Source organism: Mus caroli, chromosome 9 (genome assembly GCF_900094665.2).
Source record: "Mus caroli chromosome 9, CAROLI_EIJ_v1.1, whole genome shotgun sequence".
NCBI lineage: Eukaryota > Metazoa > Chordata > Mammalia > Rodentia > Muridae > Mus > Mus caroli.
Window position 1 is genome coordinate 34,518,509 of NC_034578.1, and position 15,997 is coordinate 34,534,505.

General features: G+C 35.9%; 1 protein-coding gene across 1 annotated transcript; it reads left to right on the forward strand.

Annotated features, from left to right (window-relative positions):
- Positions 1 to 308: 308 nt before the first annotated feature.
- LOC110302113 (olfactory receptor 143-like) lies at positions 309 to 1,364 on the forward strand. Its single transcript, XM_021172895.1, has one exon. The coding sequence runs from the start codon at positions 400 to 402 to the stop codon at positions 1,339 to 1,341; it is 942 nt and encodes a 313-aa protein (XP_021028554.1). The 5' UTR covers positions 309 to 399; the 3' UTR covers positions 1,342 to 1,364.
- The last annotated feature ends 14,633 nt before the right edge of the window (positions 1,365 to 15,997 follow it).

Sequence of the window (15,997 nt, forward strand, 5' to 3'; positions counted from 1 at the left end):
AGAGATCCAGAACACAAAGAAGCTCCAGGCAAGCAAAGGCAAGCACAAAACCATCCTTGTCCTGGCTATGTATCTTGAAACTGAAGGTTATCAAACTTATGAATGCTGTGTAAATGTTCTTATGCATTGCTCTTTTCAGTTTTAGTTGATAGTAAAGAATATGGAAAGGGATGGAATAACATTAAAAATTCATGCTTTCTGGACAGACACATGCATTATTAGGAGTATAGAGAGGAACTAAGGGCTCCTCAGAGTTGACATGAGTGGTTGGAGATCTTTGTATGGCTTGCTATATGCCTCTTTGACACAAGCTTAAAAGTCAATAATTTTACCTTATTCCTCTGGAGTCAAGGATGAATTGCTTGGTAGTATAACCTTCTATTCTTACAGAGGCCATCCATGAAGCAAATGGCAACAAAAAATGACTCTTCAGTGTCTGCGTTTATTCTTATGGGACTGACAGATCAACCTGAGCTCCAGTTGCCCCTGTTTTTCCTGTTCTTGCTGAACCATACTGTTATAGTGGTGGGTAATTTGAGCTTAATGAGTCTTATCATCTTAAACTCCAATCTCCACACTCCTATGTACTTTTTCCTTTTCAATCTGTCCTTCATTGATTTTTGTTATTCATTTGTTTTTACACCCAAAATGCTGATGAGTTTTGTTTCAGAGAAGAATATCATCCCTTTTACAGGATGCATGACTCAGCTGTTTTTCTTCTGCTTTTTTGCCCATTCTGAGAGTTGGGTGCTGACAGTCATGGCTTATGATCGCTATGTGGCCATCTGTAAGCCTTTACTTTACAAGGCTATCATGTTACCTAGGATCTGTTGTCTGCTGATGTTTGTATCATATTTGATAGGGTTTTCTAGTGCCATGGTTCTTGCAGGTTTAATGATTAGGCTCAACTTTTGTAATAACAACGTCATCAATCACTACATGTGTGACATCTTCCCTGTCCTTCGGATCTCCTGCAGTAACACCTATCTCAATGAGCTTGTGAGTACTGCTGTGGTGGGTACAGCTATCATTTTATGTAGTCTGATTATCTTCATCTCATATGCTATGATCCTTTTCAATATCATTCATATGTCATCAGGTAAGGGTTGGTCCAAGGCCCTGGGCACTTGTGGGTCCCACATCATAACTGTTAGTTTCTTCTATGGATCTGGGCTGCTTGCTTATGTCAAACCATCATCTGCTGAGACTGTGGGTCAGGGAAAATTTTTCTCAGTGTTTTATACATTTTTGGTGCCCATGCTGAATCCCCTTATTTACAGCCTCAGGAACAAGGATGTCAAAGTTGCTGTGAAGAAAACCATAAAGAGAATCACAAGTTAATTGAAACAAGTTTAGCTGGTTTGCTTTCATTTCTTGTCTATTATTCCTTTAACTTCTCTTTATATTTTGACAAAATTAATATGAGTCCTACAATACTGTCTTGTTTCTTATCATGAATTGTAAATCTGTGTGTGACTTGTTTGGGATTAGATACTCTCAAATTCAAGATGGTGTTTATTACCTGTGTCAGACTGTGAACCTATTAATCTCATATATGTGTTATTTGTAACCCATTTCTTTCTCACTTTTTGAAGTCACTTTAAAAACTAGTCATCAATTTGAAAGTCTTATTACCTACAGATGTATTTAAAAATGATAATGATGAGAAGAATTATAGTTTTTTTTTCAGAACTATCACAATTTCAGGAATTATTTGGTGTCTCCTTTAGTGTGGTTTTTATTCTAGGATTTTAGCTTCAAGACTGTGATGGAAGTTTACAATTCACTGGAGTTAGGTTTTATTTTTAGAGGCATTTGAGTATGTATTAGGACCATTTCTCTGCAAAATGTCTCAAATCCCTCAATGCTGCTAAAACATTATCATAATTGTGTTTTGTTATGAATTAAATTGAAATTGTCACTTTATTTTTCTTGATATTGGGACTATGTCTACAATCTTTTTAAAAAAACACAAATATTCTTGTCTGTATAACAAGGAATAAAAGTTCATGGTAATATCTAAGTTATTTTCTCTATTGTCTCAGATGAATGTTATGCTGTAATAAAATTAAAAATAAAACGGAGAAGGTCACTTGCTCCTGTAAAACAAACCCTGCTGGGCTTAGTGCTTAGGGATATCATCTGTATATGTTCTTGTTTGTGAGTTCAACTCCAAGGAGCAAAAGAAATCTCCACTTTTCTTCTTTGTCTCTCTCTATATATCTTTTATGTAAATGAATCAATGTTTGTATGATTTCCTTAAAGTCATACCAAAAAAAAAAAAAAAAAAAGGAATCCAATTTAGAACTTTATGTATCTTACATAGAAACATATTAGGGGAGGATAGCAGAGATGGTTTAGTGTATAAAGGCACATGCTGTTCTTGCAGAAGTCCTAGGTTTGGTTTCCAGCACCCACATGGTAGTTCAGAACTGCATTTATGTGGCACACATTATACATGCAAGCAAAAACACCCAAAAATATAAAAAGCAACAAAAGAAAAGAAAAATGCACAGAAGAGAACAAAATTTCAAGGAAATATAGTTTACTTCAGGAAAATTCCTCCCAGTGATTGCAAGATGGGGGATAGTAAGAGAATATATACTATCAAAGAGATTTAGAGATTTGCAAGTTTCTACACTCTCACAGAGGCTGGGGGCTTTGTAAGCAGAGAAGTTATCTATAGGGATCAGAAGTACAAATTTAAAAAAATGCAAGTATTCCTACAAGAGCCTTGTATTAAAGTGTCACAAGCATGGTAAGTATCATAATAATGTTTCATGTTCTTCTTTTCCATTAGTGGTTGGATTTTCTGGTATGATGGGAATGAGGAATTTGGTTAACCTTTCTGGTGAAGAATGTTATTATTTCCAAAGGTACATTTATACTTTAAGATGTCGGTTACATGCTATATCTTAATTTGGATGGAAAATTGTGTATTCATAAAATATAGAAATAGAAATTTGCATTCTGTTACATATTTATGATTGCGTTCGCTGGGCAGAAGATACATCATTACTGTTCATCACAACCATGAGTGAGTTATGGGCAGATGCTTTTCAGTGAAGGTTGTAACTTCTTCTAGGGGAACAATAATAAACTCTATTTACTCCAGATGACAAACCAAAGAAGTAATGTAGAACAAGTCCAGTTTGGTGAAACAATGGCTATTTTAAGGTTATTTATGTAGGCCTAAACAAGAAGTTACTGGCAGGAATAGGAGCTTCATAGGCAAGTGTCTCACTGGTGAAGCCACAGAAGCATGATGTTCTATTAAAACTGCCTCACTGAGGCTCTCTGTCTAAATTGCAATCAATTCCCTGCCTCCTGCTTTCTTCCAGAAATTGTTTAGTGTTAATGTATTCTTAGGGCACAGCCTTCTCAATATAGTGTGTTTTCCAAGCTTCCAGAGTATTATGAGCATTTTTCATGAAGCAATGTTTCACTTTTGAGGCTATATCTGCAAAATATTGAGTATGCTCTGTTAATGGTACAGTAAATCTTTGATTTGTAATCTTTCTATTGCTACTTGATGAATTCCAAGAGATTTTGTTTCAAAATATGAGCTAGGAGAAAATATTTCTTAAATCAACCTAATTTAAATGATAAGTATTAGAGAATTAAGCATTGGAATTTATTTTAATATTGAATAGATTACTACATTGTTTAATTTGTCAGTGTCACCTTCGGTTCTTCCATTTTATTCATTACAGAACATGATAAATGGAGTTGTGTAAGATGGTTTGAAAATTTCTCAGAAACCCACATTTTACGATGCAAACAACATTCATTAAATACATAGAATAATATGTATAAATCTAACATCTATGAAGCTTTGATACTTCACCAGAAAGTGAATATGAGTTACAAATATGGACTGAGTTTTGTATTTAAGTCAGCATCATAGAATAAATCATGAAATCATTTGGCTCCGTTTGATCAAAGCAACTAGCTTCTTTTGATTGTCTAATTAGATATATTACCCTAGATAGTAAAAATGATTTACTATTTTAATAAAATATATTCTAATAATATATACTCTTAAGATATTGGCCAATAATTTTTTAAGCATCACAATATAGTGCTATCCAATATAAGCATATTTGATAATTACTGAAATTTTGGTGTGTTGTGTATGTATTTATTAAATTATGTATAGAGTCTGCACACATTGCTTATATTATTCTGATATTACAGGTTCCTCAAATACGTAAGTGGAATTAGGTAAACTGGTTCCATAACTTTATATTAACATATATTGGTTTCATTTTTAATCTCTTTCAAACAAAAACATAATTAAAATTATGATTGATTCATAAAATTTCAGAATCATCAATATAAAGGTAATATTCACATGTTAGGCTGTCAAAAATATGAAATTTAAAAGTAATAAAAAACAACATTTCAAACCCATGAATGATGTTCATTTATCCACCTCGTTCATTCCATATCGCTAAGTAATTGAGATGTTCATGGATTCTTGATTTGTTGCATTCATCAAAAGTTTAAAATATTTCTCTCTGCAGTTTTTTTTTCCTTTGTAGTTCATCAGTGAGTATCAGAACAGACCTTTGCAGCAACATGAATTTTAGATGAAGTGGTACTGGGTCCAAGTCAGTTTAATGTTACCCTGAACACTTGGCATTTCAGGTTGGTTGCTCTGGCAGAGTGTTGCCTAGAAAATAATATCCTGGGATGAAAAGTAATGAGGTCTGATATGCGAGCACACCGTGGCTGTGGCAGAGCAGGAATAAATAGAAAAAAAAATGATTTCATTTACTCTGTTACAACAGCCTAAGGCAAGGCTCATTTTATACCTGGCAGCAGCTGCGGTGGTCATGGAAGAGGATGTCTGAGCCTTGGTTTGATTCATGTGCTCAAGGATCATCAGCTTCATGTGCTGTCTTTGCTGTTGTGAGATGCCAGGTCAGAAGTTTTAAGGGCTACCTCCTAACACAGAAACCCTAAACTTCCTTTCTAGATAGATACTTCTGTTCATTTCCAGCTTACATTGTTCTTCAGTTGCCTTAGAAATACTTACAGTAGTTACAGAGACAAAATTTGGAAGTGTGACGAAAGGATGGACCATCTAGTGATTGCCATATCCAGAGATCCATCCCATGATCAGCTTCCAAACGCTGACACCATTGCATACAATAGCAAGATTTTGCTGAATGGACCCAGATATAGCTGTCTCTTGTGAGACTATGCCAGGGCCTATTTTACTACAATTCCTCATTGGTGGTGTCTAAAATTGGTGGTGTCTAAAAAAGTAATTTAGAGATATGAACCCTAACACCAAAGTAAAAATCTAATCGTAAGACTAACATGGGAACTGCTTCTCTTTATTTCTCTCTCCTCCCCTCTTTTCTTCCTTTCTCCTGTTCCTCCTCCTCCTCCTCATGCCCTTCCTATGTTATTTCATACCTTCCTTTCTGCCTTTGTAATAACATCTACCTTATTTCTATTGACAAATGCCATTTGTCTGTTGTAAACAGTCTTGAGTTGACATATTTTGCATAGCAAAAGGAGTCTCTGCAAATATCAGTTGTGAAAATTTATGTTTAAAAGCTTAAGAATTTACTCTACTTCCAAATTCATAATTGAACTTGCCACTGTTAATTAATATTCAGAGAAACCACAAAAGACTTGAGTCATCTTCAAACAACTTAATCATTCACAGTATAATAGACATTATTCACACTGTCAATTAAATTCTTATGTCTTCACTTCACATCTCATAGAGCTAGTGTGGAGAAAGATGACAGAAGGTACTGTATCTATTACAGCCTCAATATAAGGAACTCTCAATGGTAGAAGCTGTTGAAAAATGGATCTCAGTTTTACAACTCTCAGAAATTTCCTTTTAAAAAGTGTTACTAAACAAATCCATTATTTTTCTGGGAGGAAATTCTATCCCCATCCTCTCAAGATTGTTTGGTTCCTATTCTTGGAAAGGTAACTCAGAACAAGGTTGTGAGTTTTTCATGATGAGATATGTAGACTGAATAATAAGTGCCCAATGATTATCAGAAGAGATAAAAATAATGCAGGTATATAAATTCATATTTTTTTCTGTCATAGCCATTATTTAGGCTGTATATTGTTTTTTTCTAAGTTTTTTCCTAAGGTTTCTAAGGGCAAATGTCCTAAACAAGCTTCATAATGCTGTGAAAACTATGCATTAAAGAGCATCATTTACATTTTTAAATGTTCCCATCTCTTGATTGATGTCTTACATTCTGCTTTATGTAAATATGATACTTTGTTTAAAAAACTCTTGTTTAATTTTACCATTTTCTAATTAAGATCATGCTACTTTCTAACTTTATGTTTGTTTATCTGTGGATAAACAATCATAACAACACACATACACACACACTCACACACAGGTGTGTGCATGACAGAACTCAGCCTACATGTGAAATAAGTTGTGCAAGGGGTATTCTGAGTGCTTGTATAAAAAAATAAAAATAAAAAACTTCAAGAAAAAAAAAAGGATAAGTGTCTTTTGACGTCAGTTTCTTCAAAAACATGGAATTTTTCATGGAATGTGCTGAGTATTCTGCCCAGATGTAGCAGATAGGTTGAGTTTACTACAGCTGTTGCATTCATATGCCTCCATGGAAAAGCATGGTTTTTTTTTGTTGTTGTTGTTGTTGTGGCTTATCTTTGTGATCGAACCCAATACTAATCTGATTCTTCTTAACTAGAAGAGAAAAAGTTGTTTAGTGCTTTGAATAAAATCTGCTATTGAATGATAATTTTTTCCAACTCATTCCCAGGCAATGCTCTTCCAGGTTCATGTCACCAACTAGAGAGGTAAACATACACACACACACACACACACATATTTTGTGAGAAAGTATGTGTGTGTGTGTGTGTGTGTGTGTGTGAGAGAGAGAGAGAGAGAGAGAGAGAGAGAGAGAGAGAGAGAACTATGATGGCACATGCATAAGATATAAGAATTAAAGAAACTGAGGACTGATGTAGAAGGATCACAATTTTAAGGCCAGTTTTTCATACATAGTGAATTACAGGCCATGGTTGATGGTGTAGAGATACCTTAAAAAGAAAAGCAATATGAACAGCAACAAACATATAAATAAACAAAATCAAAGAAGTGACAACTAAAATAAAATGTCAACAAAAAGCATTGGTAATACTTACTAAATGGTAAAGTAGGTTTGTGATCACATTACCACAAAGAAAGTGTTACAAAGACCCTGAATTTGCAGGCTATCTGGGCTACAAATAGTAGAAAATATTTAAGTAAATAAATGAATAAGGTGTACAAACAGGTGTACAATCAGGTGTACAAACACAAGGCATGATACAGGATTATAGTCCAGAAGTAGGTATACATTTTCATTTGTCTCCTGAAAGGCTCAGCCGGAGTCTGACAAATATAGATGTGGATGCTCGTAGTTAATCATTGGAATGAGCATGGGGACCCCAATGAAGGAGTTAGAGAAAGGACTGAAGGAGGTCAATGGGTTTGCAACCCCGCAGGAAGAACAACAATATCAACCAACCAGAGCTCCCAGAGCTTCCAGGGACTGAACCACCAACCATAACAATACACATGTAGGGACCCATGGCCCCAACCCCATATGTAGCAGAGGATGGAATTGTCTGGCATCAATGAGAAGAGAGGTTCTTGGTCCTGTGAAGGCTCAGTTCCCGAAGTAGGGGAATGCCAGGGTGGTGAGGTGGGAGTGGGTGAGTGGGAGGGGAACCACACTCATCTGCAGGGGAAAGGAGGGATGAGATAGTGAGTTTGCAGAGGAGAAACCAGGAAAGAGGATAAAATTTGAAATAAATTTTAATTTGAATAAATAAAATATCCAATAAAAAGACTGTAGTTTACTTGGGTATGTTATGTAATGTAAGGAAAATTATCCCTCAAGTAGTTGTGGAATTATTGTTCCTTTACTGGAAATACGGTATTATACCATACATAATCTATAGATAAGTGAAACTTAATAAATGTTCTATTGCAATGTCCTGCCTTATCTTTTCTGGCATCATGAATGATAGCAAAAAAAGGAGGAAGCCTCCAGCTCTATTCCAACTTGATTTCTGTGCCAAGTGTCCAAAGTGTATCATGTAATTAACAATAAGAGCATACTCTCTACCTATGATGGGCAACCAAGAGAAATAGTAACTTCCTGTATTATTTGGGAGGCCTCTGGGCACTCTCTAACCAATAGCTCATATAGAGGTATCTCCTATCTGAAACGTCTGTTTTTATTTAAATGCTATGATTTCTACATACAGAACATTTTTTTTGTGCTTTTGTCTGTTCATTTAAAATATGAATATATTTCAACTACAACAAATTTTCCTTGTTATGAATTAAATTTTCTTACTTCTTTGCATAATTAAAGTAAGTTAACAAATAAATTTGAGATAAAATTTGCCATGTATATAAATTGATATAACTTATTATAACACTGAGTTATCAAGAGCACAAAGGAAGATTCAAGCTTGGCCAACTTGGATAGAAATGGAAATACCAATTCTTTGGAGCTTTTGACTGGGCTCATGGGACAAAAGTTTCCATATGAGGAGGCTAACATCTTAATGTTTATCTGATTATTTTTATCTGCCCACATTTTTCTGCTTGTGTGTCAATAAAAAACATAAAGCAAACCACACAATGACAGAGAATATTTTTAATATATATATCCCATGAGAAACATTTATCTACAATAAGTAAATAACACTAAGCATTAAATCACAAAGAAAAAAAAAGCATTAAGACAAAGGCAAAAATCTGAATAGCCATTTCATCAAAGAAAATATGGGAATGTATCATCAGCATGAAAAAAATGTAAACTTTATTTGAAATTTGAGAATTACAAAATAAAACTATTCAACATATGACATATACCAGTATGACTAAACTTGAAAAGAAAATCCTGACCCCAAGATTTCTTAATATTAAAAAAGATCTGAAACAATGTAAAATTGTATTTGCTTTATTTTTTTATGAGAATTTAGAATGAGTGACATTTTAGAAGAGAATTGATAGCTTTTCTTTTAACTGAATATTTTCAAAGAAAATATTTTGTTCATATTTTACTCTCCTGCAATTCATTCAAGAGACTCCCTACCTTCCTACAAGACTCCCTACCTACCTTCCTACAAGAGACTCCCTACCTTCCTACAAGGGAAGAACTTTATTCTTCCCTTGTCCTAAAATCTAAATCAAAACCAAACTAAACCCAAATAAAACCAACAAAAGGCCAAAGCAAATCATCATCTTCTCTCATAGTCAATCTGCTCCTAGATAGTTGCTATGCAGTGGTTTGAAAGAAGGTGTGCAAGAGAAAACTTGCATATGAATGTAGCAGCTTTATTTATCTTTTTCAGTACAGACAACTAACCAAAATATCCTTTAAAAGATGGTGGATAAGCAAATTATAGTACATTCCATATAAGGAAAGGGGAAGAGATTAGACATTGAGCCTTGAAAAAATAGGGAGGAGTCTTAAGGACACATCGCTAAGTGAAAAACCTGGCCTCCATAGGTTGAATACAAGATAAATCTAGTACCACTATTGACATGTTCAGTTGTTTGGCTACGTATAAAGTACCAGGCATCAATTCCCTCATGTTATGTAGGACTTAAGACAATTAGACAGTTGTTGGTTGGTGCCATCATTGCACCCTTAGGGATATCTTGATATGATGGCCATCATTATTCATAGGATTTGCAAATAGGTAAGATTATTGATTGTTCTCTCCCTTGTCAACTTGTATCAAACCTTCAGATACTCTCAGAGCTAGTCCCGATGAGAAATTCAGTGTCAGACATGAGAAGCCTTCTCTTGAGTTGTTCAAGAGAATTGAAAAGAATCTCCTCCAGTGAAGAGGGGCCCTTGGTCTTGTGAAGATTATATGCCCCAGTATAGGGGAATGCCAGGGCGAGGAAGCAGGGAGTGGGTAGGTTGGGGAGCAGCGGGAAGTTATAGGGGATTTTTGGAAAGGAAACAAGGAAAGGGAATAGCATTTGAAATGTAAATGAAGAAAATATCTAATAAAACAAACAAACAAACAAAGAATCTCCTCCAGTAATTTGGGGTATTCCTGTGGCCCCTAGTTGTCTCTAAGAATTTGATAGAAAGTCCCTATTGCTTCAGATACCTAGCTATTCAGAATTGGAAGAATAACCTTGAAATGATGTTTTATTATCTTAAACATCTTTTACAACAAAAGGTTTAATGCCAAAAATAAGCCACAGCGGAGATTATATTTTATTGAACAAATATATTTGTGTCCATAGTTTTAGGTTTGTTTATTAACATCAATATGCATTTGTCATATTAGTAAATATATTAAGGTTGCATTCATGTACATTATTTATATCTCAAATAAGGCGCAATCAGAAATGTTTTTTCAATGTGTAAGATTTATTTTTCACATTTTTTCCTTTGAAAAATTACCTGAAATATCTTTCCATGTCACATTTTAAAATATACTGTTAAATATATATATCTTCTTTTCTTATACTGTGGATGTAAAAATGGTTATAAGAATTACTTATGGGTACACAGTTGGTGGTATGAGAGAATATAGGCATGCCTCTATAATCCTAGATTTTAAACACTATGAATACCATAAAGAAATGGAGGTATAGAAAGAAAATTGTGACAGAACTGGTAGAAGTTCTTCAGATTTGTTTCATCATGGGTTCTAAAGTAGGCATTATAGGCCTGGAAACCCCAACAAAGATGTTTCCCTGAACGGAGATCATCTACAAGGCTCTGATGCCAGATAGAGAAAAATTCACATGTCCCCATGAAGAAGCAGTTTTAATATGAAGCACAACATTTCATTGTTTTCATTTTTTAAAATTAGTGATGCTTTTTCTGAATGGAAAAGCTGAGGAGTTTTGCTAAAGACCTTTTGTTGAGGCATACTGCTCTTTCTTTCTTTCCTTTATAGTAATTAAGTTGTTTACTTACTTTACATCCAGACTCTGCTTCCCCTTCCTTCTTTCCTCCAAGTTTCCTCTCCCACCCCTCCACAGGATTCCCCAAGCAAGTCTCTACAGCAGTTTCAAGATGAAGCCTCTTTTTTGTTTGTTTGTTTTTTTGTGGTTTTTTTTTGTTTGTTTGTTTTTTGTTTTTTGAGACAGGGTTTCTCTGTATAGCTCTGGCTGTCCTGGAACTCACTTTGTAGACCAGGCTGGCCTCAAACTCAAAAATCCGACAGCCTCTGCCTCCCAAATGCTGGGATTAAAGGCATGTACCATTATTACAGTTATGCAAGGCTTCTGTTTTTTCTTCAGTAAGCAGCTATTTTAAGAAGCCCATTAGGCATTATGCTTTTCTTTAGATATAAAATTCACTCATTCAAATAAATTAACATAAAACCGTATTCTACACTTTTTCATATATTATGTTGTTGACATTGTTTCATGTTCACTATCATTGTTTCATTGTTTTTGGAACTTCATACATCAGTACCATATTTATTTCATTTTCCTCATTTATATGTTGTCTTCCATTTAAGTAGTGTCTTCTATATATGACAGGGAACAACATTATGAAATATCAAAAATATGGCTGCCTAAATGAGAGCTGAGAAAGGACACTTTCAATTGACATACCATTGGATAGAGAAACATTTCACAAGCTGCTACACCTAGACAAAGAGCCACAAGCAATCAATGGCTACAGAGAAAGAGAATAAACCCACTCCAGAGAAAAGCCCCTGATAGACTATGTTATGTTCTCTACTTTTCCAAATAATACTGTTTATTTTAACTTTTTTATTTACTAATAAAATTTGATCTTTTTTCATCATTGTATTTATGTACATGATATATCCTGAATACTTCAATCCTACCTTCTAAAAATACCTGTTTCATACCCCTTCTACTAATCTCTCTTTTCCATCCAAGCTCCAGGACTTTCAATTTTGCTTATAAATTTAGTACTATCTTATGGAGCCTGTTAGGCTCACCTGTACATATTCAACTGAGGACAATGACTTTGTTCTATCAGTATTCAATAATGATGTACAGAGACCTTGGGTCCTAGGAGCCTTTCGCCATCTAATGTCTGAGTGTTAGCAGGTCCAGTCTTCTGCACAATTAGTGGAAACAACAATAGCTCTGTTATTTCATGATTCCAATGGCTCTGTCATGTTCAGATGTTATTCCAGACTATTACACCAAGCAAAATTCTCAATCATTATAGATGAAGAAAATAAGATATTATACAATAAAGCCAAATTTTGAAAATATCTATTCAAATCCCCAGCCATACAGAAGGTAGAAGAATGAAAACTCAAACCAAAGGAGGTTAACTATAATCATGAAAACATAGGGAATAAATAATCTCAGAGAGGAAAAATCAAAAGAAGGGAAGCACAGAAATACCCACATATACCATCAGCACTACTACCATTTTCAATACTAGTAGTTAGTTGTTGCCGGCTGCAACGACTAACACTACCACAATCACCACTAACAACAAAATAGCAGGAATAAACAATCATTGGTCATTGGTATCTCTCAATATCAATATATGCAATACAAGACAAAACAAACAAATAAAAAAAGAACACACAGATGGAAAGAATGGATGTGAAAACAGGATCTGTCCTGCAACATCCAAAAGACATAACCTAACATCAAAGATATCATCTCAGGGAAAAAGGTTGATAAAAGCTGTTCTAGGCAAATAGTCCTAAGAGGCAAGTTGATATAGCCATTTTAATAGCTAACAAAATAGACTTTAAACACAAACTAATTTGAAACAATAACGGACAGTACTACATAATCATCAAAGAAAAAAATCCACTAACAAGATATTGCAATTCTTAACTTCTCTGCCCCAAACACAAGTGCATCAAAATTTGTAAAAGAAACACTTCTACAGATTTAAGTTCATAGCAGTAGTTACCTACAAGGATGTGAAGAAATAGGAACACTCCCCCATTGTTGGTGGGACTGCAAGCTGGAACAGTCACTCTGGAAATCAGTCTGGAGGTTCCTCAGAAAATTGGACATAGTACTACCTGAGGACCCAGCTATACCACTCCTTGGCATATACCCAGAAGATGCTCCCACATGTAATAAGGACACATGCTCCACTATGTTCATCACAACCTTATTTATAATAGTCATGGGATGGGAAGAACCCAGATGTCCCTCAACAGAGAAATGGATACAGAACATGTGGTACATTTACACAATGAAGTACTAGTCATCTATGAAAAACAATGAATTCATAAAATGCTTAGGCAAATGGATGGAACTGGAAAATAACATCCTGAGTGAGGTAGCCCAATCACAAAAGAACACATATAGTATGCACTTACTGTTAAATGAATATTAGCCCAAAAGTTCAAATTACTCCAGATACATTACACAGACCACATGAAGCTCAAAAAGAAGGAAGACCAAAGTGTGGGCTCTTCAGTCCTTTTTTGAAGGTGGAATAAAATACTCCTTGGAGGAAATATGGAGACAAATTGTGGGGCAGAGGCTAAAGTAAAGGCCATTCAGAGACTGCCCCACCTGGTGATCCATCCCATATACAGACATCAAACCCAGACACTATTGTGGATGTCAAGAAGTGCATTGCTGACAGGAGCCTGATATAGCTGTCTCCTGAGAGGCTCTGCCAGAGCCTGACAAATACAGAGGCAGATGCTCTTAGCCAACCATTGAACTGAGCACACGGCCTCCAATGGACAAATCTGAGAAAGGACTGAAATCCTGAGGGGGTTTGCAATCCCATAGGAAGAACAACAGTATCAGCCAACTGACCCTGCAGATCTCCCAGGGGCTAAACCACTAACCAAAGAGTACACATAAAGCAACCCATGGCTTCAGACACATATGGAGCAAAGGATGGCCTTGTCATGCATCAATGGGAGGAGAGACCCTTGGTCCTGTGAAGGACTGATGCCCCATTGTAGGGGAATGCTAGCAGGAGTGGTTGGGTGGGTGAGAGAGCACCCTCATAGAAGCGAGGGATGGGATAGGGGTTTTCTAGAGGGGAAACCAGGAAAGGGGATAAAATTTAAAATGTAAATAAGTAAAATAACTAATAAAAAAGACAAGAAACTGAAGGCTTTCAAATGAATATCACACAGGAAATTTCTAGAAAAAAATGGAAAAAATGAATGCAAGAGAAGTAGACAGCAAAAAAAATTAATTAAATAAATAAATAAATAAAAATAAAATTAAACTAGAGTCTAAAATCAATAAAATAGAAACAAAAAGAATAATACAGAGGCTCAGTAAAACAGGTTTTTCTTTGAGGAAATAAATGAGATAGATATGCATTATCCAAACTAACTAAAAGACATGGAGAAAATATCCAACTGAACAAAATCATAAATGAAACAGGAGGCATAACAACAAATACCAAAGAAATATAAAGAATCATAAGGACGTATTGTAAAAAACTATACTTCTGGGTGTTGGTGATTAGCAGCAGCAACTGAGTTCTCAACTGAGGAATCTCAAATGGCTAGGAAACTCCTAAAGTAATTCACAGACCACGTGAAACTCAAGAAGAAGGAAGACCAAAGTGTGGATGCTTCAGTCCCTCTTAAATGGGGGAACAAAATACTCATAAAATAAAATACAGGGACAAAGTGTAGAGGAGAGACTGAAGGAAAGGCCATCCAGAGACTGCCCTACCTAGAAATCCATCCCATCTATAGACACCAAGCCAAGACACTATTGAGGATGCCAAGAATTGCTTGCTGACAGAATACTGATATAGCTGTCTCCTGAGAGGGTCTTTCCAGAGCCTGGCAAATACAGAGACAGATGCTCATAGCCAACTATTGGACTGAGCATGGAGTCCCCCAATGGAGGAGTTAGAGAAAGGACTAAGGAGCTGAAGGGGTTTGCATTCCATAGGAAGAAAAATATCAACCAACCAGGCCCCCCCGGGCTTCCAGAGACTGAACCACCAACCAAAGGGTACACATGGAGTGTCCCATGGCTCCAGCTGCATATGTAGCAGAGGATGGCCTTGTTCAGCATCAGTGAGATAAGAGGCTCTTGTTCCAGTGAAGGTTTGATGCCCCAGTGTAGGGGAATGCTAGGGTGAGTAGGCTGGAGTGGGTAGGCACGTAGGTAAGCGCCCTCATAGAAGCAGGGTGAAGGAAGATGGGATGGGGGGTTCCAGAGGGGAAATCGACAAAGGGGATAACCTTTAAAATGTAAATAAATAAAGTATCCAATAAAAAAGAGAAATATTCAGTATCCTTAGTCATCAATGAAATGTAAATCACAACAATGCTGAGATTCCACCCTATACCACTCAGAATAGCAAAGATCAAAAAGTCAGGTCACAGTACATTCTGGTGAGGATAGGGAAAAAGAGGAATACTCCTCCATTGCTAGTGGGATTGCAAAATGGTATAACCACTCTGGAAATCAATCTAGCAGCTCCTCAGAAAATTGGAAATAGTTCATCCTGAAGACCCAATTATACCACTCTTAGACATATACTCAAAAAATGCCCCATTATACCACAAGGACACATTCTCCACCATGTTCATAGCAGCCTCACTTGTAATAGCCAGAAGCTGGAAACAATCCACATATCCCTAAACTGAAGAATGGATATAGAAAATGTGGTTCATTTACACAATAAAATACTGTTCAGCTATTAAAAACAAGGACATCATAAATTTTTCAGACAAATGGGTGGATATAGAAAACATCATCCTGAGTGTGATAAATCAGACCCCCAAGGACATGTATGGTATGTACTCACTGATAAGTGGATATTTACCAAAGAGTACAGTATACCTAGGATACAACCCACAGACTGTGAGAAGCGTAACAATCAGAAAAGCCCAAGTGAGGATTCTGCAATCCCACTTAGAATGGGAAAGGAAATAATGCTGGGAGGCAGAGAGATGGAGCGATCTGGGTAGGAGAGGAGAAAGGGAAGGGAAAAGGGGAACAGGGTTATGTATGGAGGGGACAAAGATAAGCAGCATGGAGGAG

Bases quoted from the DNA above. Each gene is read 5' to 3' on its own strand.
- LOC110302113 (XM_021172895.1), top strand. From the start codon at position 400: ATGAAGCAAATGGCAACAAAAAATGACTCTTCAGTGTCTGCGTTTATT.